The following is a 23,307-nucleotide window of genomic DNA, read 5'->3' as shown; positions in this document are numbered from 1 at the left end:
AGCAGGTTTGACCCTGTTCTTGTGGATGAGACTCCTTACTAAAGTCAACATGGCCCTTTCTTTCATTCCTTGCCTCCTAATCTTGCTTCTCCATCCACTCCCAATCTCTACTTCAGTTTAAAATTATTCCATTTCTTTTTCCTCTTATCATTTCTTTCTTTTCACCCCCTTTTTTTCTCCCTCCTATCGCATTTACCCCTCACTCTTTATATACTACAGTTGAACTGCTGGCTGCCACTGCAGCTGAAGTGCATTAGTTAACCTACCTCAATCATCCTGTAATCATCCTGCTAACCTTGCATCGTGTTAGAATCAGTTAAAACAAAAGGTAAGTACAGCAAATCAAAAAACAAAAAACATTAAAAGCTCGAATCAGTGACATGCTGCATTGCATCCCCCTCTCCTTAATCTTCTATTTTGTACTCCCAGGATGATCTCTCAGCCTGATATGTAGAATAACTGGCAGCCAAAGCTTGGGCACGGACCTTGCACATTCTCATACACATACACACACACTCACCAAAACCATTCTTAAAAACCCCAGGAAGATAAAAGAACACAAACTTTTAATACACAAGTTTTAAATTATCATATAATAAATATACTATTAAAAGTCCAGTGTTCTTTCTTCCTTTCAACTTGCTACTTTAGGTATAGATTTGACAATCTTGTTTCATCATCCCATTATTGTTCAGTTATCTTCATCTGTCATTGCCACTAAATGTCAGGGGTCAATGCAATATCTGAGTGTCAGGTATACCCCATCACAGTTACCTCTGACATAGCTCATCACCTTGTTAGAAGTGCCTCCACACCTCTTTCTCCCAACTCACTTTCTGCCTCAATCATTCCCGTCTGACAAGTACACAGGTAGGAGCCCCCATATTCCATACACGGCCCGCCACCTGGGCAAGGTATGCTGAGGCTGCAAGCTGTCTGAGTCACTTCTGTAAAAGAATAAAAGAAAACAAGCATGAGTGAGTTAAATATGATTCATCCATCCAACATTTCTAGATTCATATTCTTCTGTTACAGATCTCAAAATTAAGAAAAAATAAAAGCAAAGATTAGACTGCATAGCAGCAGCATTTATTTTATATAGTGCCTTTCTATAATGAACAGCCTCCCAAGGAGATTTACAATGACAAAGCTATCGTAAAACTGTTTACATGTATTTTTGAACTGGAAAATTACTCAGGGTCTCACAGTAACTCAGAGATGAGGACTACGTTTGGTGTCCTTTTGATTTAAAGTTTAATGTATTAGCCACTAAGCCACACTTGGGTTCTTTGTCTCTTGCTTCTTCTTTAGCTTAAGGTGCAAAACAAGCAAGACTTTCTGTTTCAACGTTTGTACAATTGTGTCTAAAGAGTCATATCATCTTGTCATGTTTTGGGTGTTATAAAGCATTTTAAAAGAAATCTTGATTTTTTTTTTATTGCACTTAGCACAGCAGTGACCTCAATGGAGTGCTACGCAAAATAGATTACAATAGAAATGAACATACTTTGCAGGTGATCATATTTATGTTCAGTACACATCCATGAGGGTATATTGTTTTGCACATTAAGTATCAAATCCTTATTCTGTAATAGAGGGGGTACCTGCTGCTGCCTGTGCTGGGGGTACAAACCAGCTCTGCCCAGGAGGGCATCAACTGTACTATGTGGGATGGGGTCAGCAGCTAAATTTCAGTACTACGGAGGGGAATCTGTGCAAAATTGATGGAGATTTCTTCAACAGTGTGGAATTGCATACCAGATAAACACAACCAGGGGTACCCATTCAACTTTTGAAAAGAAATATAGTATATGTTCATCCCCTGTGCAAAATCTTGCAGTGATGGGTTCAGCAGTGTAGATTTCTGGAGAAACAAACAAACTCAAATTCAGCCTTATTTAATGAAACTGTATGGTGTACCTTGCTTTCCTTGTGGTAGTATGTATCCAAAAACTGCTATCAAGAAGACTTAGGGCTAGGATTCTCTTCCTATTTCCTGACTTTGTTTTGTGTTCTGGCCCTGATGATTAGTTTTGGTTGCTTCTCTGGTTTCTGGCAGATTCTGCCTTTCCCTATAGTTATAAACTGGGCTGTCTATGACAGGTTGAAATCTAAATAAACAACGCAGACCTCAGTGTTAACATTTGCGATGCACCAAGCAATGGACATGTCTCTGTTATATGCTATTTGGTATGGTAATGGTGGGTTTGTGATGATAGAGACATAGCAACCGGACGGACACTCAGACAGACACACAATCACTTATCCTTTTTTAAGGTGAATTCACCTTCTGGTTATTTGTTTGCCCCTGCTCATTCCAGACTTATGCATTTCCTAACAGTAGGATGTGCATAAAGTGATAACAAGCATGACCTTTCCTGGATTGTTTTACTTTGACACAACAGAACCAAATGCTACCATAATAGTACGACTGCATGTGTAGTTCTATTTTTAATTCAGTGGAAACAAAGGCTCACCAAGCTCACAAATGTCGCCCGTGAATCCAGAAGGACAGTCGCAGGTAGAATTGCCATCTATACAGAAGCCTCCATTTTGGCAAGGACATTTCTCTGAAATAACAATCACAATTATACTTAAACCTCTGAGATTTCAAAGAACTTCCCCCATTTGAAATCATGGAAGAACAAAAGACTTAGTTGTCTGTTTGTCCTCTACAGTCCACTCTAAGGAGGCCAACTCCAAAAGGCTCTTCTGAGCCGCACTTGAGGAGGACTCCCTGCACATTTCCCATTATGTTAGGCCATAGAGCACAACTGGCTAAACTACGCATAACAAAACCTAAGGGCTTTGAAAAAGAGCTCAAGTGTGCCATGAAGACAATGTTCACATCTGTTTTAAAGTTTAAATTTCTATTTCAGCTTTCAGTGTTCAACAATCAAATCTGCAGTAGTGATTAGGTAAAAGGTTACGATAAGACAAAAGGTAAGATGTGAATTCTCTTATTAAAACATGTATTGACTTGAGTGCAGCATTTTGGCATATGTAAACATTGTATATATTGTATGTCCTTTAATTTTATTAATATTTTTAGTTTTTTCCTAGCCATACATCTGTAAAACATGATATGCGTATGACTCATGCACAGTTGCATAAAATAGAAGGGGATAACTATAGCCTTCAACTAAATACTGTATAACACTTCAAAACACAACTCTTTACAAAAATAGGATTATCTGTTCACACAAAGTTATATGATCAAAGAGAAGCAGAATTGGGTGCTGTTCTTACACAAAAATACAGTCGAAATAACTTGTGATTGCTCAGACATGTTAAATGCAATCAATAAAATACAGATGTGTTGTGTGTGGAAGAAGAATGAGACTTAAGGGTCACATAGTCATTTAGGGGTAATATAATTATTGCATATAAAGTGTTCTGGTATGCTTTAAACATTAAACATATAGCATTTAACTTAGACGTAGTATAAAGGTTTATAAATATAGTCTAAGCATATCAGGAAACCAGATAAAGGTCATATGAACAATAAAGAACAGCTTGGTTCTTAGTGATGGTTCAAGAAATTGGCTGAGTGTCATGTACCCAGTAAGACTTGACCGATGTCACATACACAGGAAGTCAAGAAGTATTGGAAAGTACTGTAAGACCCAAGAATATAGCGAAATGAGACTTTTATTTTGGGGTATGAAAGCTGGTTATGCTCTCTGCTGGAAACATCCATGTCTCTTAAGCCAATTAGAGTGAATTCAAGCTACTAAACTAATCAGAGTAAACACTGTTATGCAAATTCAGTTCTCTATAAGAATGACTTTCTGTCTCTATTCTCTAACCATTCTGTGCATTCTGTGGCATCTCTGCTTGGGAAATCAACCCATAGTAGGCAGTGTTAACAGGGTGTTTTCCTCTTCATGAACAGAAATTAAAGACGTAATGGAAAAGCTTCCTCCCACCTGGTTCTTCAGTTTGATTAACTATTTAAATATTCAAAGAGGTCCTATTTGAGGACAAAATTGCTTTCTTTAAATATATTTCCAATTTATTTCTTTCACATGTGAAGGAAGTGATTCAAGGTGATACCAGCAGAAGATAATAGTAATTCCCTACTTTTTTATTGGTGCAGAAAAGTATACAATTCAGCCAATAATGTTTTGTCTTTTAAAGTGCAAAAGTTCAAACTGAAGACTACCTTCCTCGCAGTATTCCCCGGTGAATCCTAGGTTGCAGACACAGGTCATTGTACCATTAACTTCTAAGCAAGATCCTTCATTTTGGCATTGCTTTTGTGAACAGGAATCCTTCTCTTCTGTAGGATAGAAAGTAAAAAGAATTGACTCTGAAGGTCCAGTTATTAAAAGAGATAAAATCATAGTGTGGAGCATTTGGATTATTCAGAGCCCATGATGGCCAATTCTAGGATTCACTACAATGCAGAACTAGCTTCTTAGGAAAGGTATAAATAGAACTAGAAGCAAATCAGTATTGAAAGGTACAGACAAATCAGTATTGTAGGGTGATTTTACTTTCTATTTCAAAAAATACAGATCATGTGACAACCCGATGACAGCTAATTATTTAGTTATAAGTACAGTTCATTCATTGTATACACCTTTGTCATGAAGATTTATTTTTCGTGGTCTTTTATAATCTTTAATTACAGAATGATATCAATCAGTCTTTACTTTATACATTGAACATGTGAAAGCACTCCATGATTAATTACACTGAGATGAAACCATGTAACAGAAATGTTTTTACAAAAAACATTTCCCACAGATTACTTGTCCCTTTAATGGCTTCTTATTATTGCCTCTAGTCTGACAGCAGTGAATTTGCTCCTGCTGGCTGCTGAAGCAACCAGAATAGCATCATTCAGCAAGTGTGCGTACCTGATAGATAATCTTCACGTAAAGCACCTTCACAGTCATCATTAGGTGTGGCACAGATTGACTATCTGAAATTTCTGTCAGGACTGAATTACTATTAAGGACTTTGATGACACTTTCCAGATGTTTGTCACAGGTAAACTGAATGACCAGATTCACTTAAGGCAATTTATTCATTTCAATTTAATGTATTCTTATTCAACTCGCTTTCCTCTATATAAGTTCTATTTAATAAATACGATCAGTTTCTTAAATATACTCTCGCTTCTTCAGCAAGGCCTGCATCCCTCCTTGTTGATGAAAAGTCAAATTAAATAGCAGTCTAAAAGCATGCCTAATTCTTGAAGAAACGGTGCATTGTGAAATATTTATTGACATTAACAAGTAAATTAGCACATAATATTCAGTGATATGTGTAGAGTCTTGGAATGGCATATCTTCAATTTTAAATTGCAGATGCTTATATTTTTACTCAAACAAACAAGATGAACTTAATTTTACAAGGGCAATTAGCTTAAAGTATCTCCTCTTCCTGAATTGTACCTGTAATCAATCAGTTTAAAACATCTAGGTAAACAAAACAGAATACCCAGATGATGCCCCTGGCCATAATGATTATTTTATAAGTTGGGAAACGGAGAGACATAAGAAGATCAAAAACTTTGTCGATTATTTTATTGCATGGGAAATGGAGATAGATAAACAGATCAAAAACTTTGAATAAAGTCATCCATCATTCGGACAGCCAATCAATCAAATGTGTGTAATATCACATGTCCCGAAGTCCCACATGGGACATTAATAAATATCACTTTATAAAAATGTATTCACTTTGTTGTTATATTTAGTGTGATTGAAATAATAAATTGAAAATTAAGATACCTGTATGGGGAGTTGCTACATTATTTGCCCATAGGGTTTATCAAGGCTGAGAGGTTTTTCCTTGAAAGAAGAGACAACTGCTGTAAAAGCAGGGCATATTATTGGTAAGTGGCATAACCAAAAGAGTTCCACTTTGAATTGTGTCACTATGACTTCCACATGTTTGCCAGTGTCGGTGATAGTAAGTTCTTAAGTAGGGGCTCCTATAAAATTATTGTGAGATGCGCTTAGGCATTATCGTTGTCTTTTTAAGAATATCTACAGTATGTATGAATGTGAGGGGGTTATAAATAGAATATTGCAGGGAGACTGACAATTAGGCTTTCACCTGAGACTTTGTCTGCAGAATCCCTATGTGTGTGTGTATCTCTATGTGTGATAACCTAAAAGTTAAAGAGTAAACCAACCTAGTAATGGAATTGGGAAATCCTAAAGAACCTGCGATAATATAATATGTTAACCGCATATTATAAAATAAATTAAATAAACCATAAAATATCTTCTATTTTCCAGATGTCAAAAGTGAAGTCACACAATTGAAGACCTCTACTCACCTGTTTCGCAGGTAAGCCCTGTGTAGCCAAGTTTGCACAAACAAGTGAAATGGTTCACTCCATTAATACAAGTTCCCTCATTTACACAGGGACTGCTTTCACATTCATCAACATCTGAGGAAAAATAAAGTTGCAAATCACTCAGTGTATTTTAATCTCAAGCTAAATTCTCTTTATCTAATATGTAAAGGTCAAAACCTTTGTGTGTCTGGTATATAAATCCACACTGTTCGACCAATTCCAGACAAAATGTGAACACCTCCCTAATTTGATCAGGTCGAAGATTGTGACCCAAACTTTTGACCCCATGACTACCTTTGTTTTGTTTTGTTTTTTTCGCTTTTTGCTACAGTTCGAAGAAGAGTGCCACCTGGTAGCTCAGAGCAAGTGATCCTAAGGTTATTAAACTATGAAACAATTAATAAAAAAACATTTTCGTAAATTGAAATAAAATAATTAACAAAACCAAAATGGAAAACCTAAACTAAACTAAACTATTAAAGGAGCTGAAAAGACTGAAATACTGAAATAAAATAATAATTTACTAAAAATATTTTTAGTTTTTGTCACAACCGGACTTACGCAAGGGTTAACCTAAGCTGCAGCGATCCCAAAATTAATCAAAATATATTACTAAGAATTTCAAATTTGGTTTTTGAATACATTTTTCTGCTGTTAGTCTTTAACTCTTGTAACTTTTAACTCTAAAACAGAAAGTCATCCACCACAAGCCATGCTGCATATATTCATCCAGTGATCAGCGGTGGGTGACGGAAGGCAGGTGTTGACACAGCATTTGCGTTGACAGAGCAAGCTGAATATGGGAGTGTAAAGTGTGTGATGAAGAAAGCGATTTGCTGTGTGATAACAGTGACAGATCCACAGGAGCAGATAGTGACAGCATGATAGATTATGCTTCAAGTGTTAGTGAAGCATGCCAAGGTGATGACTTTGCTTTGAATCTGCCCAGTTAGTCAAGGGCTCAAGGGAGATGAATTAGATACAGATAATCCCTTACAGAATTTCAGTCTGTTCATAATGATGGCAAATTTCAGTCTGTTCATAATGATGGCATGTTAGCTGTAATTCTGACTGAGCCCAAGATGAAGTAGGTACACAGTATTTAATACAGCAGCACAGACTAAACCAAATTCCAGGCTGCACAATTCTGATGTCCGTTATTGAACTGCTGTATTTCTACTCACTTCTTATATATCAAGATGTAATTCAAATGCCTGAAATTGGGATGTGCTGGTCAACAAAACATTTACAACATGTAGAGAAAAATTATGAGGGAGTAGCCATACTCCTGTTATCTGCTTTTGCTCTGTTCATTAAAGGTTTACTGTTCTTATGCGTGGGGTATTCAAGTCTTACTGCCCCTAGCCCTTGACACTAAATGTTTGTTTTTCTTTGTTTCCCTCAGGACAGCTAGGTGAGGTCTGCACAATGCATCAAGCCTAAGAGCCCTACTCTTCCTGAGCCCCCCATGATTTTCATGATAACACCTGTCAGAACACAGTAGAATCTATTCTCTGATTTATAATATCTTTTCAGACCTGAAGGTGTCAAAATTCTGTCTATAAATATGGCTGGTAGAAAAAAACACAAATCTCACTTTGGGAGATTTTTAATACACTATTGAAGGCATTAAATGCAAGCACATTGTCTTGGAGCAGGATATGTTGTGTGCTGTAGATATTTAGAGTAAAACACCCTCAAACCTTAAAATTCACCTAAATTCCATCACAAAATGTTCCATTCTGCTCAAGAAAAGGAAAAGATGAAAAGTGCCAACAGTCAGCACAAATGACATAGAAAATATTTAAAAAATATAAAACTGTATAAAATTGTTCATATTCAGTATCTGGTTTTGATTATTCTTGTTTTTTTAACAGATAAAAACAAAGCCAGATAGTAAACTATCTGTAGTGTAGTAAGCTTCCATTAACATTAAACTCATATCCAAACCCATTAAGTGTACAGTTCTGTCTGATTGTGACACAAAACTAAACTCCTTAGTAGCTCTTTAACCATACCAAAATTATTAAAACTACAACTGAAACTAAAAGAAAAAAAAACCTAAATTAAAACGAAAAATACACAATTAAGGAAAACTTAAAATAAACTGAATTTCCAAGTAAGATTATAAATCAAAACTAATATTAAAAGGCAATACTATAATAAGCTTGAGTGAAACACCAGAACAGACTGAAGCCAGACTACCAGACAAACTGACAAGAGCTTGAAATTACTTACCTGTGCTAATCCGAGTGCTGCTTCTAGTCCTGAATAACCTTGAAATGTACACAGTATTTTTATTTCTAATAACTTTGACAAATGAGTGTGAATAACTTGATGGGTCACTTACAGCACTCTCCTCATTCTGAGTACAGAACACTTCTTTAGTGCCACCTTCACTCACCTGTCTCACAGGTAAGGCCATTATAACCAGGGTTGCACAAGCAAGAGAAATTTCCAGCTCCTTCAACACATGTCCCTCCATTTTTACAAGGATTGCATTCACATTCATTCACATCTATGGAAGAAAGATCACATATTATTATTGTTGTGCTTGCTCTGGCTCCTGCCCGTCAATGATGTAATGATGCCATATAATGCTAATTTATTCAAATTATAACACAAATGCATATAAATGAATCCTTCCACTTATCTTTTCCATGCTCCACTTTTTCAGTTCAGGGATGAAGGCAACATATAATATTTTCAGGATGAGCAGCTGCTTCAGTACATTTTTTATGCTATTTCTGTTACTTCTTACTGTTTGTTTGGCTGTCAATTGTTTGTTGTTCCTGGAAATTCAAAATGTTGACACCTCCCTCACATCATCACTGTTGATGCAACCAATTTGATCTTTCTATAGTAGAATCACACTGAGTTGTGGTTAAGAATGAGTGATGAAGTGAGGACAACAAGAAAGAGAAGTTGGAATCAGGCTAGAGTGAGGACAAAACCCAAAAGGAAATATCGTAAAAAGAATTTGCTCAAGAAACTTACTTTCTTGCAATATATGCCTTCCATTATTAAAAAAAAAAAGTGCAGAATTTTCTGACTACTTTCTGTAAAATCTCCTGGTATGGCACCTGATCAGAGCAGGACTGCACAGAATCATACCAGCACTGAGTTGTATTCTCTTCAGGACAAATACAAAACCCTTTGCTTTAGAAAGGCAAACAATATAATAAAAGAGCTCAGCCATCCTGGACAGCTTCTTTTCTCACTCCTTCCTTCTGGCAATGTGATAGAAGTAAATAAATCATTGACACTCATATCAGTAGATTCTGGTAAAGTTTCTAAGTTGTGTGTTTCTGAATGATCAATCAATCAAAAGAATTCATATATATATATTTATAGGAGATGACTTCAGGGATTATTAACTAGTAATTCCACCCTGAGTCAATAGCTGGCACTGTCACCTAATGTCTCTTCTTTCTTCAGTCCACAGCTCAAAGAGCCCTGATGTCACTTCCACTTCTTCCTATTTGGACCTGTCTTGGACCTGTCTTTTCCTCCAGGTCGAACATAAATAGGACTCCACCACCATAAGATGTCAGTCCCTCTGAAAAGATGACACCTTGCATAACTGGCTGTTACATATCTATGCTTTGCGAACTTTCATAAATTATACCGGGTGATTCAAAATCTTTCTTACCATTCTTATCTTTATATATATATCTACTCTATATTTATAAAATCCTAAGCCTAAAAGTGCAATGATTTTGTGCAACGATTTTATGTGTTTTTATGTCATGCATTAAATCAGGCTTATTTTAAAACCTATATATATATGTTTGGTATCATTCTTTTCAGAATGTATCAAACTTTAATGTGATGTTGTTAGATTTTCAGATTCTTATTCCATTTTTAAATTATAAACTAAAATATCAAGAACTCACATCCCGCGAGATGAGACTTTGTGCCAAGACATTTAACCACGCCCAGGGCCGGAAATAAAAGACAAAGACAGCTGCTGTACAGGCTTTTAAATATTTGAAGCGCTGCGCGAGATGCAGATCACACAGCATGGCAGCATGGCAGCATGGCAGCAGCAGCAGCAGCAGCAGCAGCAACAACAATCCAGCAGCTGATTGAGCAAAGAGGAGGTAAAAAAAAACTGTTTGTTTCCCATTGTATCACTGTTTAAGAGGGGGTTTCAGAGGAGTGACTGTGTCTCCTTGAAGTGCGTTCAGCCCCCCTCTTCACAACACAAGTGGCATAGATGTGAAGTAACATTACATATATTTATAATAACATTATATAAAATATATATTTACATTCACAGGAATGAACCTGAACTGTTGAATGGTAAGTACTGTGGTATTATTTATTTTTAACAAATATATTTTTACTTGGTTTGTGTTTTTTTTATGTAAGGATTTTAATCTTATGGTTAGATTTTATTTGAAGTGAAAATACTTATTTTTATGAATGTCTCATTACTAAAATGTAACCAAAAGTTACACTATAAATATGGCGATGGTTGCAATATTCACTAACCCTCAGTGGATAAATATCTCTTGAGTCATTAAAAATTCTTAATGGTAGATAGTTTAAACTGAAGTAAATCTTTGTGAGAGGTTTTTGGTATTTTTTTAGAACTTCAGCTTTCAATTTTTGTTTTTGCCCAAGAGTTACTGGTTGTCTAGGCAAGATAGTTTATAAGAGAGACATCCAGGCTGCTGACAAAGCATGAATGAAGCTTATACAACTGAAAAGGAGTATCCAAATGATGCAAGTTGCTTCATCAGAGTTAATGGACAGGTTTGTATGCTTTCTGAGAGCATCTAGACGGCTCATAGGCAGTCCATATATATATATATATATATATATATATATATATATATATATATATATATATATATATATATATATATATATATAATCATTATATTATCCAAAATAATTAACAGAGCAAAATTGGAATAATTGTTGGTCAGCTTTTCATTTTTCACATGGTTATTGCTTGGGCAGCGTTCACTTTTGTTGAATATTGAGCTGGCATAGTAAGCATTCTCATTTTTTCTCTCTTCTAGTATACCAGCATTTTAACATAAATAAGAGAAATGATACAAATCCCACGCCCCCCCTTATGGACTGGTCTTGACAGCGCTCCTTCCCTCGCTAGGCCACAGTGGAGCTCTGTTGTCAATATCGTCAACAGGAAGATATGTGAGTTAAATTAACCATAAATGACTTTCATATTGTGTTGAATGGGAGGTTGTCTAATTAAAGAAATGATTTTGCAGAGACTGATACTTTTGTTTTTTTTATTTTTTACAAGACAGGGGAACTGGGAATATCTTTAAACCTGTACTGAATTAATTGTTATGATTTATGAGTAGCCTGAAACTTTGCAAGCACCAAATGATGCAAATTTTGTATGAGAGTGAGAAGAAGATTATTGATCCAATAATGCCGCTCAAGTGCAAATGTTATTTAAATGTTAGCACGGTTTTAAGTAAAAAAAAATTAGATGTTAGTTGAGAAAATGTTTGGTAGAAGAATGTGATCTAATTGTGTATATTAATTTTTTTTTTTTTTGTAAAAAAGGCACCCCGCCCTTTTTTTGGTGCCTCTTAGAATTTTGGCATCTTAGGCAGTTGCTATAACTTGGGCCTGCCTAGACCCCTTTGTTTTGGTGTCCTGTTCCTTTTTGTATGATTTATTGTTCACGTTTCATTCTCCATTTGCATCTTGCTAATTCCCAGAGACAGTACATCTAATAGCATGTACCGTGAGTTAGAGGAAAGGGGGCATCTCCCTCCATTAGGAATTTTCTGAGTAATCACCCTTTGCGTTAGTGTATCAAAAACACAAGTCATCTCCTTAATATAGCATATCTGAAACATTTCAGTACTGTTTATATCAGTCACAGCGTACAGTCAATGGAGAGTTATTTTTTAAAATATGTTTTAGCAACCTTCAAATTCAGGAGATGCTAAAAGATGATAGACAGAAATGCTAAGGAACTTCGCCAAACTCCACAAAATGTGTTGAAGTTAATGGGGATGGAGGAACTGAACTAGACTTGAGTGGTTTATAATGTTGCAATAGTGTTATAATTGTCCCTGAGGTCTAGGGAAGAATCTGCCAACTATGCTGGACTGACTATTGTGGCCAAAAATGTGATCTGAGTAAGCTCTGCCTCAAGCAACAAAAGACGCAAATGAAACAATAACAAGAAACAAAATACAAAAATTGCCACAAACTAGTAATAAGTAAAAAAAATAATATATATCTATATCTCTTGTGGGGAACAGCCTGGACACATACAGGTAGACATGATGTTTTAAGCACCACACATGTTTATTTACACTACAGTAATCCCTCCTCGATCGCAGGGGTTGCGTTCCAGAACCCCCCACGATAGATGAAAATCTGCAAAGTAGAAACCATATGTTTGTATGGTTATTTTTATATATTTTAAGCCCTTATAAACTCTCCCACACTGTTAACATTATTAGAGCCCTCTAGACATGAAATAACACCCTTTAGTCAAAAGTTTAGACTGTGCTCCATGACAAGACAGAGATGACAGTTCTTTTTCACAATTAAAAGAATGCAAACATATATTCTTTTCAAAGGTGCACCGTCAGAGAGAGAGAGCGAGATAAAAGCAAACAATCAAAAAATCAATACGTGCTTTTAAGTATGCTGAAGCACCGCGATAAAGCGGCATTTTTTAGAGGAGCTTCCGTATCCTCTAGGCAAACAGCCTCTGTGCAAACAGCCCCTCTGCTCACACCCCCTCCGGCAGGCAGAGAGAGTGAGAGAGACAGAGAAAATGCAAACAATCAAGCACCTCGCGGGAAGCACATCGTACATCATTGAGGAGTTTTATTTAATATGTAATACGTGCTCTGATTGGGTAGCTTCTCAGCCATCTGCCTATAGCGTCCCTTGTATGAAAATCAACTGGGCAAACCAACTGAGGAAGCATGTAGCATAAATTAAAAGACCCATTGTCCTCAGAAATCTGCGAACCAGCGAAAAATCCGTGATACATATTTAGATATGCTTACATTTAAAATCCGCGATGGAGTGAAGCCGTGAAAGTCGAAGCACGATATAGTAAGGGATCACTGTATATTCAAATCAGTGACACACACAACCCAGTTCCACAGCACCAATCACCCTCAAAAGACCAGGCCCTCAACAACCCAATGCCTTCTCTTCAGGCCACCTCTTTGCCTCCTTCCAGACCTTGTCCATCTTCCACCTGACTCCAGCACTGAATGAAGGGAGGTGGCCCCTTTTATAATTCCCCGGATGTGCTCCAGGTGCTTCCCGGCAATCTTCCACCACCATGCCCCCGTGTGACGGAAGTGCCAGGAGTATCCCCAGAAGCACTCCGGGTTTCCCTGCTCCTCTTCCCTCCAGCACTTCCAGGTGTGGCAGAAGTGCTGAGGTCCAGGGTTCCAAAGGCATTGGGATGCTCCCTGGCGGTGACCACGTTTTGTCTGTGCTGAAATTCCAAACAGAGAAACCTATCCTAAATTATGGTACATTAAACATTATGGTCATTAAACACAAGTCTCACAGACCTCATTTAATAGATTCAGCAAATTGGGACATGACAGATTCCAAATATTGTTTTTACAGAAGTTCTGAAATAAAATTGAAATTAATGAAATAGCAACAATTTAAAGAAAAAAATCTTACAAGTGTGTATCTGGAAAACCAAACACAGGTGTTGGCGAGCAAAGCAAGCAGGGGGCTAAGCCCCGTAGTATATATATATATATATATATATATATATATATATATATATATATATATATATATATATATATATAAATCAGATGATCAGGCGAGTCGCTCATGATGATCCAACATCTTGGTACTCTGTCCTGCCTTTTGTTATATTTACTGTGCGGGAATTGCCGCAGGTGTCCACTGGCTTGAGTCCTTTTGAGTTGTTATTTGGCAGGTGCCTGTGAGGCATCCTGGATGTTGTATGAGAAGAATGGATAGAAAACAAGACAACAGCTCATGGACCAAGCTTTGCAAATCGGGTAATTTCGTTGCAAGATAGAATTTCTAATCTTTCTTCTATTGCTGTGGACCATCAGTGACGTGTGCAGAAACGTCTTTACGATAGGCACTGTAAGCTCCGTGAATTCAAACCTGGTGATCGTGTGTTGGTACTGATTCCATCTGACCCGCACAAATTTCTAGCTTAAATGGCAGGGCCCTGCCATTATTGAGGAGCATATGGGTCCAGTGAATTACAAGGTTAGAATACCAGGCCAGTGTAAACCATTCCAGATTTTACACGTTAATCTCTTTAAGGAGTGACATGATCCGCAGGGAATGTACACTTCCTTGGCCGCTGTCTCTGAGACAGATGTTGCCATTGGTGACGATTTGACTGACTCGCAAAAGACAGAATTGTTATTTTTGATTGAATGGAACACTGATGTTTTTTCGGACTTGCCAGGCGTGACTAACGTTGCTGAACACAAAATTACTACTGAACCCAGAGTTCGAGGGCAGATGCGGCCGTTTCGGATCCCGAAAGTGTGACAGAATATTGTGCCTGAAGAAGATAAGAAGATGCTGCCATTGGACGTAATTCGTGAAAGTAAAATTGATTGATGTAGTCCGGTCGTATTAGTCCCAAAGCAAGATGGTTCGGTTCACTTCTGTATCGATTTCAGGTGCTTGAATAAAGTCTCTAAATTTGATGCTTATCTAATGCCCCGTGTTGACGAACTGTTGGAAAAACTGGGTCAGGTGTCATATCTCCAAGCTAGATCTCACGAAAGGTTACTGGCAGGTGCCTCTTGAGACTGGCAGTTGTGAGAAAACAGCATTTGCAACTCCTGACAGACTTTATGAATTTACGAGACTCCCGTTTGATCTTCATGGGGCACCTCTAACTTTCCAGCATATGATGGATCAGATCTTGCGCCCTCATTCTGAAAATTCCGGGGCATACCTTAATGATGTTGTGATTTTCAGCAATGATTGGCATACGCATTAAAACGTCTTCAGGCTGTTCTTGAAAGCTGGCTTGATAATTAACCCTAAGAAGTGTAAATTGGGTATGTCTGAGACTCATTATTTGGGTTATTCCATGGGCAAGGGTTTACTTCGGCCACAGTTTAGAAAAGTGAAAGAGATGCTTGCTTACCCCCCGCCAAAAATGCAGAAACACACGCTTTTCTTAGGCTTGCTGGTTATTTAAGATTTATCCCCGACTTTGCAAATAGGGCTGCTCCTCTTTCTTACTAAAGGCTGAAAAAAAGCCCTATTTTATGAACAGAAATTTGTGAGTGTTCTTTTTGTGATTTAAAAATTGCTTTGTCTTCCTATCTGGTTTTGTGGAATCCCGACTTCTTGTTCTACAGACGGACGCAAGTGCATTTGGTGAAGATGCCATCCTCTCCCAGGTTTTTGATGGGGAAGAGCACCCTATCACATATTTAAGTAGAAAATTGCTTCCCAGGGAACGCAATTATTTGACTATTGAGAAAGAATGTTTGGTGATTAAATGGGTGGTGAAAGCGCTTCGTTATTACTTATTAGGCGAGCATTCAAATCCAGAACCGATTCGACCCTCTCCGCGTCCCCAGTCTGCCTTCAACCCCAGGTGATGTAATCGTGGTAGGTGATTCGATTGTACGAAACCTGAATATCATGTGCCCTAATCGAAAATCCTTTGTTTCTTGTTTTCCCGGTGCTCGAGTTCGAGATGTGATGAGGCGGGCGCCGACCTTCTACCAGAAGCACAAGAGGGCAATTGGATCCATCATTCTACATGCCAGCGTAAACGACATAAGGCACCGAGAGTCAGAGGTTCTCAAGGCTGACTTCGCAGCACTAGTTGAAGACACGAAGGAGAGGACCCCATCCGCAAAAATCTTCATCTCGGGTCCACTACCTCCCGTCAGACGATCGAATGAATACTACAGTCGTCTGCTGGGTTTAAACAACTGGCTGAGAGGCTTCTGCGAGAATCAAGACATCGGGTTTATAGACAACTGGGATCGTTTTTGGGAAAGGCCGCGCTTCTTCAAGCGGGATGGACTGCATCCAAATAGATTTATAGTGTAAATAAACCATGTGTGGTGGACTTAAAAATGGTGTCTGTCTGTCTATGGTCAAGCTGGCTCCCACAATATATATATTGTGACAGCAAGGGTTGCTGATGCCCCGTGACACCCGCAAACAACACGTCCAGACACCAGATAAAGTAAAGAAATGATTTTAATATTTCTAATAATGTGCACAAAGCACCTCCACCTCTACAATACTCCACAATAATAACAATAATCAATACAAAAACACAATAATCAATCCTCCTCTCCACCCAGCAGCTCTGTCACACTTCCTCCCAACTGTGGCTCAGTCTGCTGGGTTTCCCACAGTCCTTTCTATAGTCCTTGACCCAGAAGTGCTTCTGTCCCTCAGTCTATGTGATTTCATAGCACTTCCGGGTCAGACGAAAACTTCCTTTCTTCAGCCCGGAAATACTTTAGTTCTTCCATCCCTGTGACTTGTAAGTACTTCCGGGCTATAATAGAAACAATGTTCATGTCTCCCTGCAGCGTCCCCTGGCGGCCCCCACGGTATCCAGCAGGGCTGTGAAGCTGAGCTCCATGGTCCATGATGCCCTGCTGGAATTCGGGGTACCTCTATGTTGTAGGGAGGACTGCATCTAGTGTCGTGGGGGTATTGGCCGGGAAAATATATATTGTGAGCTGGGGGGCTGATCACACCCCTAGAGGATACAGACGCTCCTGGGAAAACCCCTCCTGAAAACATTGACAGACTACCTTCATATTGCTCATTACCCTACTTGCTAGGCCACTTGCGGCTCTCTCGTGTGATAAGCGTCCCGCGCGGTACTCCACATACTTAAAAGCCTGAACAGCAACTGTCAGTTTTGGAATTGATTGTTTGCTTCTCTCTCTCTCAGACATTCTTTGCTCCTGACACATGCTCCTTTGAAGAAGAAGTTTGCATTCTTTTAATTGAGATTGAATCTCTGTCCTGTCAAGGAGCATGTTTAAACTTTTAAAAGAGACAAATGTTTGTTTTGCAGTGTTTGAATAAAGTTCCTGTCTCTACAACCTCCTCTGTTTCTGTGCAAATCTGTGACTATATATATGTATCACTGTGCTTGCAAAATTGCATTCTTGGGACACACTTTAACAGTGCTAAGAAACACTGGCATGAGACTGGCTCATTTAATTGTTTGAAGTTACAGATATCATTTTTGTTGCCACATGTATCTGTACAGATTGCTTTTCACCTTTTTTTTTCATTAATAAGACAGAATCGTTTGTTAATAATATTATTTTACATGGCTGCACATGTTTCTTGGGGAGGGAAAAGGAGAGGGCTCCTTTAAGTATTGAATTAGTCACAAACTTGGACAAGTAAAGGAGTGTATGATGCTGACCTTTATATTATTTCAGTAATTGTCATGTGTTTCGCACTCCTGGACATCTTGCCTAGCACCAGCCTGGCACCCCTACATTACAAACTACAAGCAATCGTGGCACAACAAAATTGCACCATGAGAAAATGTTTTTCTAAATTTAAGTATTCCAAAATTAACTAAATCAAAAAAAGAGACCAGATTATTAAATTTCTTGATCTTTAAAACTTATGCAACATCTCCACTTTTTTAGAGGCAAAGCCAAAGACTGCAAAATACAGTATTAACAACTAAAAATAAAATTGGCATTGACTCAGGCACTGCTGCGAGTGGCAGCCTTTCCAATAGCTCCATGTACGACTTTATTTTTTCTACCTTTTTTCTCTATTTTACTGATCACTCCTATCACTTTCTTTTATGTGGACTCGTTCCCTGGACATTTTTTACTACTTTTTACAACTTGGACATGAATTTTCACATGCCGAGACTCGTTTAGTCAAGCAGTCAACTTCAAGCGCTTGTGAAGTTCCCCTTGGGATAAATAAAGTATCTATCTATAAAACTATGACCCATAATAGACATTCCACCTACTGTATATAGAATTATGGTGAACAGCTTCTGTCATTTGAATTCTGGATTCACTGTGAAATACAAACAACTTAATTCTTGGATAGTTAGTGGTAATAAAAACAAGTTAGTATGAGGATATTTTGCTTGCCTTTTCAACCTGCAAGCTTTGTACATGTTGTACTTGATGCTTGATATTTTTACTTCTACTGATCTAAATCTTGTTCTTGGCTTCATCTCTGCCTTCTTCCATTAATGTTTTTCATCTCCCAGTCTCTTTATCACCTTTCTGCCTAGAAGTAACTCTTTTTTAGATGACAACTTCCAGTTAGGTTTGAATTTAATGTCCTTTTTCCAATGAAAATAAACATGAAGTGGGTTTCTCTTTTGACAATAAAAAACTGATTTAACATAATTGTACAAGTATTGTGTTATTTATTGGTTTCATCTCCATTACTGTTTCACTGTCACAGCTATTCTACCAATTTGTACCACAGTACATTTTCACTGACTGCAAAAACAGGAGAAATAGCAGAGTTAAGATAAAGCGAGGGTCAAAAGCCAAATCATAAACCAAAAATCAGAGTCAGAGTCAGATTTCATGGGAAATAGATGACACGGTGTCACAAAATGGAGATGCCCATTGTCAAGTCAAAATGGAAGCTCTAAGTAATATTCTGATTGTAGACACGGATTCTTTGGATTTTTCAACCTCCAACACAACACCAAGATGAATATTCTAGCTTAAGTAAAACCTGAGAAAAAATAAAAACCAACTTATATCATGGCAACATTCAGCTTACCCCCTTGCCTCATAGGGCCCAACAATTCGGGCCTCTATAAAACTAGAGTAAATTGACCATATGGTCACCACAACCCAGGTTGGTCTAGTAATCACCTTTTTATGGCAAACTTGATGTCTGGCCTATGAGTTACTGTTGAAGAGTTCCAAATTTGGTAATTTGAATGCACACTGATGCCAATCATCTCATGTTGCTTTATCAACAAATTCTTAAGGGTGTCACTTTCCTTTTATATATATATATATATATATATATATATATATATATATATATATATATATACTAATAAAAGGCAAAGCCCTCACTGACTCACTCACTCACTAACTCACTGACTGACTCACTCACTCACTCACTCACTCATCACTAATTCTCCAACTTCCCGTGTAGGTAGAAGGCTGAAATTTGTCAGGCTCATTCCTTACAGCTTACTTACAAGTTGGGCAGGTTTCATTTCGAAATTTTACGCGTAATGGTCATAACTGGAACCTATTTTTTCGTCCATATACTATAATAGACTTCTGCTCAATGGCTGTGGGAGGCGGAGTTACGCCTCCCACGTAATTTAGTGCCTGCCCATATAAGGCCGTCCGTCAGCGGCAATCCAATAGAAACACTGCCACTAAATATTCACGGGTGAAGGACTGTGCTTATGCAGACGAAGATGAGATGGTCAGGGTGGTGTTTGGCACAAACTCAGCGAAACTGCGAGAGAAACATTTAAGTGCTGGGTCTTAGCTAACATTAAATACAGCCGTGAAAATAGCACGAGATGGCACCAGTACAGCTGGAAACCTTCGATGCATGTACACCGAGCGGCTCACGTGAACTGACGCAGTGCACAGACAAAAAGCAACAGTTCCAAAGAGTGCTGAACAAAAAACGAATTACACAATTGAGAAGGCAGCAAAAAAATATGAAGCGTGTGACACATACAAGCATATTCATAAGTGCAACTACTGCGGAAACAAAACACACGGTGGAAAAAGTCAATGTCCCACTAAAGGAAGACAGTGTAAAAATAACCCGTGCATGCAGTGTGTCACGTCTCAGATAGAGAGGAAGACGAGCTGTTTATTGATGCAGTAAGAAACGAATCGAAACCTGTTATCTTTACAATGATTGACAAACACGGAATGTAACTTGAACACAACACATCCTACAAATACAAACCTGATTGAAAGAAATAATGATAATCAAATCCTTGATGACAGCAACGCTCATAACACTCACAAAACAATTACTGTATATTGACAATCATGTTACGTTATTTTTAAAATGTTCCCTTTTCTTTTTCATAACTTCTTTAACACACTACTTCTCCATTGCAAAGCGCGGGTATATATATATACTGTATGTGTATATATATATATATATATATATATATATATTGTGGAAGACTGCCGGCTTCCCAGGCGTCCGCACCCCAGGCCGACAGGAGGAGCTCTCCCGACAGCAGGATCGTGCCCGAGGTCCAGCAGGGCCTTATGGACTCTGTAGTGTTTATACACAGCCCTGCTGGATACCTTGGGGACCACCAGGAGTCGCTGTGGGGGGACTTGTGGGATCTGTTGTGCCTTATGACCCGGGAGTACGTCACAGTCACGTGACGGGAAGGAATGGCGTGCTCGGGTGAAGTAAAGACTGATTGCCCTGACCCGGAAGGAATAAGGAACTGTGGACTGCTGGGACAGGAACACCTCCGGGTCAGGGGCTATAAAAGGACGGTGCCTCAGTCCGGACACTGAGCTGTGCTGGGAGGTGGAGGAGCAAAGTGTCTGGGCGAGGAGGAGAGTTTAATAGTAGTGGTTTGTTTAAAGAGTTTATTTATGAGTAGTGTGGAAGGTGCTTGGTGCACTGTGGGAAAAAATAAAAAGGTCGTGGACTTTTACCTAGTGTCTGGAGTTGTACCTGAGGGTTCAAGAGTGCACTACTGCCCCCTACTGCCACAATATATATTGTCAGGGATGCCAGGGGCTATGACCCGGCCGGGACGCCTGGAGGGACCGGAAGAGGGTCAGAGCCCGCCTGATCACGTGGTGTGCGCCTTCGGGTTGCTTTGGGAGCCACGGGTCAAGGGCTTGGAAGCTCTTCCCTGTAGGGGCCCGTGGCCACCGCCAGGAGGCGCCCCAATGCCTTGGGGATTGTTTCCCCAGCACTCCTGCCACACCAGGAAGTGCTGGGGGGAAGACTTGAGACGGTGCCCGGGGAGCAGCCGGGAGGACAGCCGACACTTCCGCCACGCTGGGGCGTGGCCAGAAGATTGCCGGGAACACCTGGGGCTCATCCGGGTCCTTCATAAAAGGGGCCGTCTCCCGTCATTCAGTGCTGGAGTCGGGTGGAAGGAGGACGAAGCAGTGGAGAGTGGAGGCGGCCCGAAGAAAGGCATTGTGGCCAGGACATTGGGAGTTTGGGGTTTGTGCACGTGACTGGGTCTTTGTGACCATTGTTTGGGGTCTTGGTGACCGATATATTGTAAATAGATTGTAAATAAACGTGTGGTGGTTTTACAACAACATGTCCGCCTGTCTGTGCCCGGGTACCGTTCACAATATATATATATGAGGTGTGGCAGAAAAGTAATGAGACTGATTTTTTATTTACAAAAGTTTTTATTTTTTTCAAACATCAATGTTATCCCCTTCAAAGTAGTTCCCTTGGGCAGCTACACACCGATGGAGACGTTGTTCACACTGTTGGTAGCAGCGCTGGAAGTCTTCAACCGGTATGGTCTTCAGCATGTCCGTTACACTCTTTTGGATGTTTTCTAAAGTCCTGAAATGACGTCCTTTGAGGACATTTTTCAGTTTAGGAAAAAGGAAAAAGTCACACGGACTGAGGTCAGGTGAATAAGGGGGCTAGGGAACCACAGGAATGTGTTTTTTCGATTGTCCTTCTGCTCAATTGTGAGGTTTTTCGGTACCATTTTGGCACAGACCTTTCGCATGTGCAAAATGTTCAGTCAAAATTTGATGAACGGTAAATCTGTTCAAATTTAATTGTTCACTCAACATTCTTAATGTTAAACGACGGTCTGATCTCACAAGAGTGTTCACACGTTCGATGTTTTCATTGGTTTTCGAAGTTGAAGGCCTCCCTGAAAAACTTGAGCTTGGGATAAAGAATGTTCCCCATAGGCTAGTTTTAACTTTTCAAACGTCACACTTGCCGATTCTCCAAGCTTAACACAAAATTTAATGGCACAACATTGCTCCAAATTCCGCTGTTCCATTTTGCGTGACGCACAACCAAAAACACAACTTTGCTAATAGCAGTCACAAAAATCACGTAGTTAACGGAAGGAGTTGAAACTCGCACTGAGCTATGGGAGGGTACTGATACACGTGCTCTATCAAGGACAACAGAGCAGCGTTGCCAGATCGCTTGCAGTGTTGCCAGTCTCATTACTTTTCTGCCACACCTCATGTATATATATATATATATATATATATATATATATATATATATATAGTGGTAGATAGGGGGTGCTCTCACTCCCTTGAACCCATGTCCACGACTCCAGACACCAGGTAAAATTCCTCAAGTTGACTTTATTACTCTTCCACAGTGCACAAAGCACACTCTCCACCACAATACTCATATAAATCACAATAATACACAATAACCAATCCTCCAGCTCCCAGACGCGTTGCCACCCTTCCACCCAGCTCAGCTCGCCGTCTGGGAGCTCCCACAGTCCTTTTATAATCCCTGACCCGGAAGAGTTCTCAATCCCCAGTCCATGTGATCCTCAATCACTTCCGGGTCAGGTAAAAGTTCTTTTCTTCACCCCGGAAGCCCGTCGCTCTTCCTATGACGAGTTTCCGGGTCATAGGGCACAAATGAGTCCTCGGTCCTCCCTGCAGCACCCTCTTGCGGCCCCTGAGGTATCCAGCAGGGCTGAGAATAAAAACTACATCGTCCATGATTCCCTTCTGGTCTTCGGGGCACCTCCATACTGCAGGGAGGGCTCCATTTGGCAGCCTGGGGGTATTGGCTGGGATGATAAGCCGGCCAAATATCACAATATATATATATACACTCACCTAAAGGATTATTAGGAACACCATACTAATACGGTGTTTGACCCCCTTTCGCCTTCAGAACTGCCTTAATTCTACGTGGCATTGATTCAACAAGGTGCTAAAAGCATTCTTTAGAAATGTTGGCCCATATTGATAGGATAGCATCTTGCAGTTGATGGAGATTTGTGGGATGCACATCCAGGGCAC

General features: G+C 39.2%; 1 protein-coding gene across 2 annotated transcripts in view; it reads right to left on the bottom strand.

Moving 5' to 3' along the window:
* Nucleotides 1–23,307, bottom strand: part of sned1 (sushi, nidogen and EGF-like domains 1) — a 188,680-nt gene that overhangs the window by 92,339 nt on the left and 73,034 nt on the right. The window contains exons 7-11 of one of the 2 annotated variants that reach the window (XM_039763063.1): nucleotides 8,724–8,837; nucleotides 6,299–6,412; nucleotides 4,166–4,282; nucleotides 2,478–2,570; nucleotides 834–947 (exon numbers count right to left, since the gene is read on the bottom strand). In XM_039763063.1, the coding sequence (XP_039618997.1) occupies nucleotides 834–947; nucleotides 2,478–2,570; nucleotides 4,166–4,282; nucleotides 6,299–6,412; nucleotides 8,724–8,837 (552 nt within the window). The remainder of the gene's footprint in view (nucleotides 1–833; nucleotides 948–2,477; nucleotides 2,571–4,165; nucleotides 4,283–6,298; nucleotides 6,413–8,723; nucleotides 8,838–23,307) is intronic. The other variant, XM_039763071.1, reaches the window with a different exon arrangement.

Source organism: Polypterus senegalus, chromosome 1, assembly GCF_016835505.1.
Source record: "Polypterus senegalus isolate Bchr_013 chromosome 1, ASM1683550v1, whole genome shotgun sequence".
Lineage (NCBI taxonomy): Eukaryota > Metazoa > Chordata > Cladistia > Polypteriformes > Polypteridae > Polypterus > Polypterus senegalus.
Note: the sequence above shows the minus strand (reverse complement) of the source record. Positions and strands in the feature narration are given on the sequence as shown.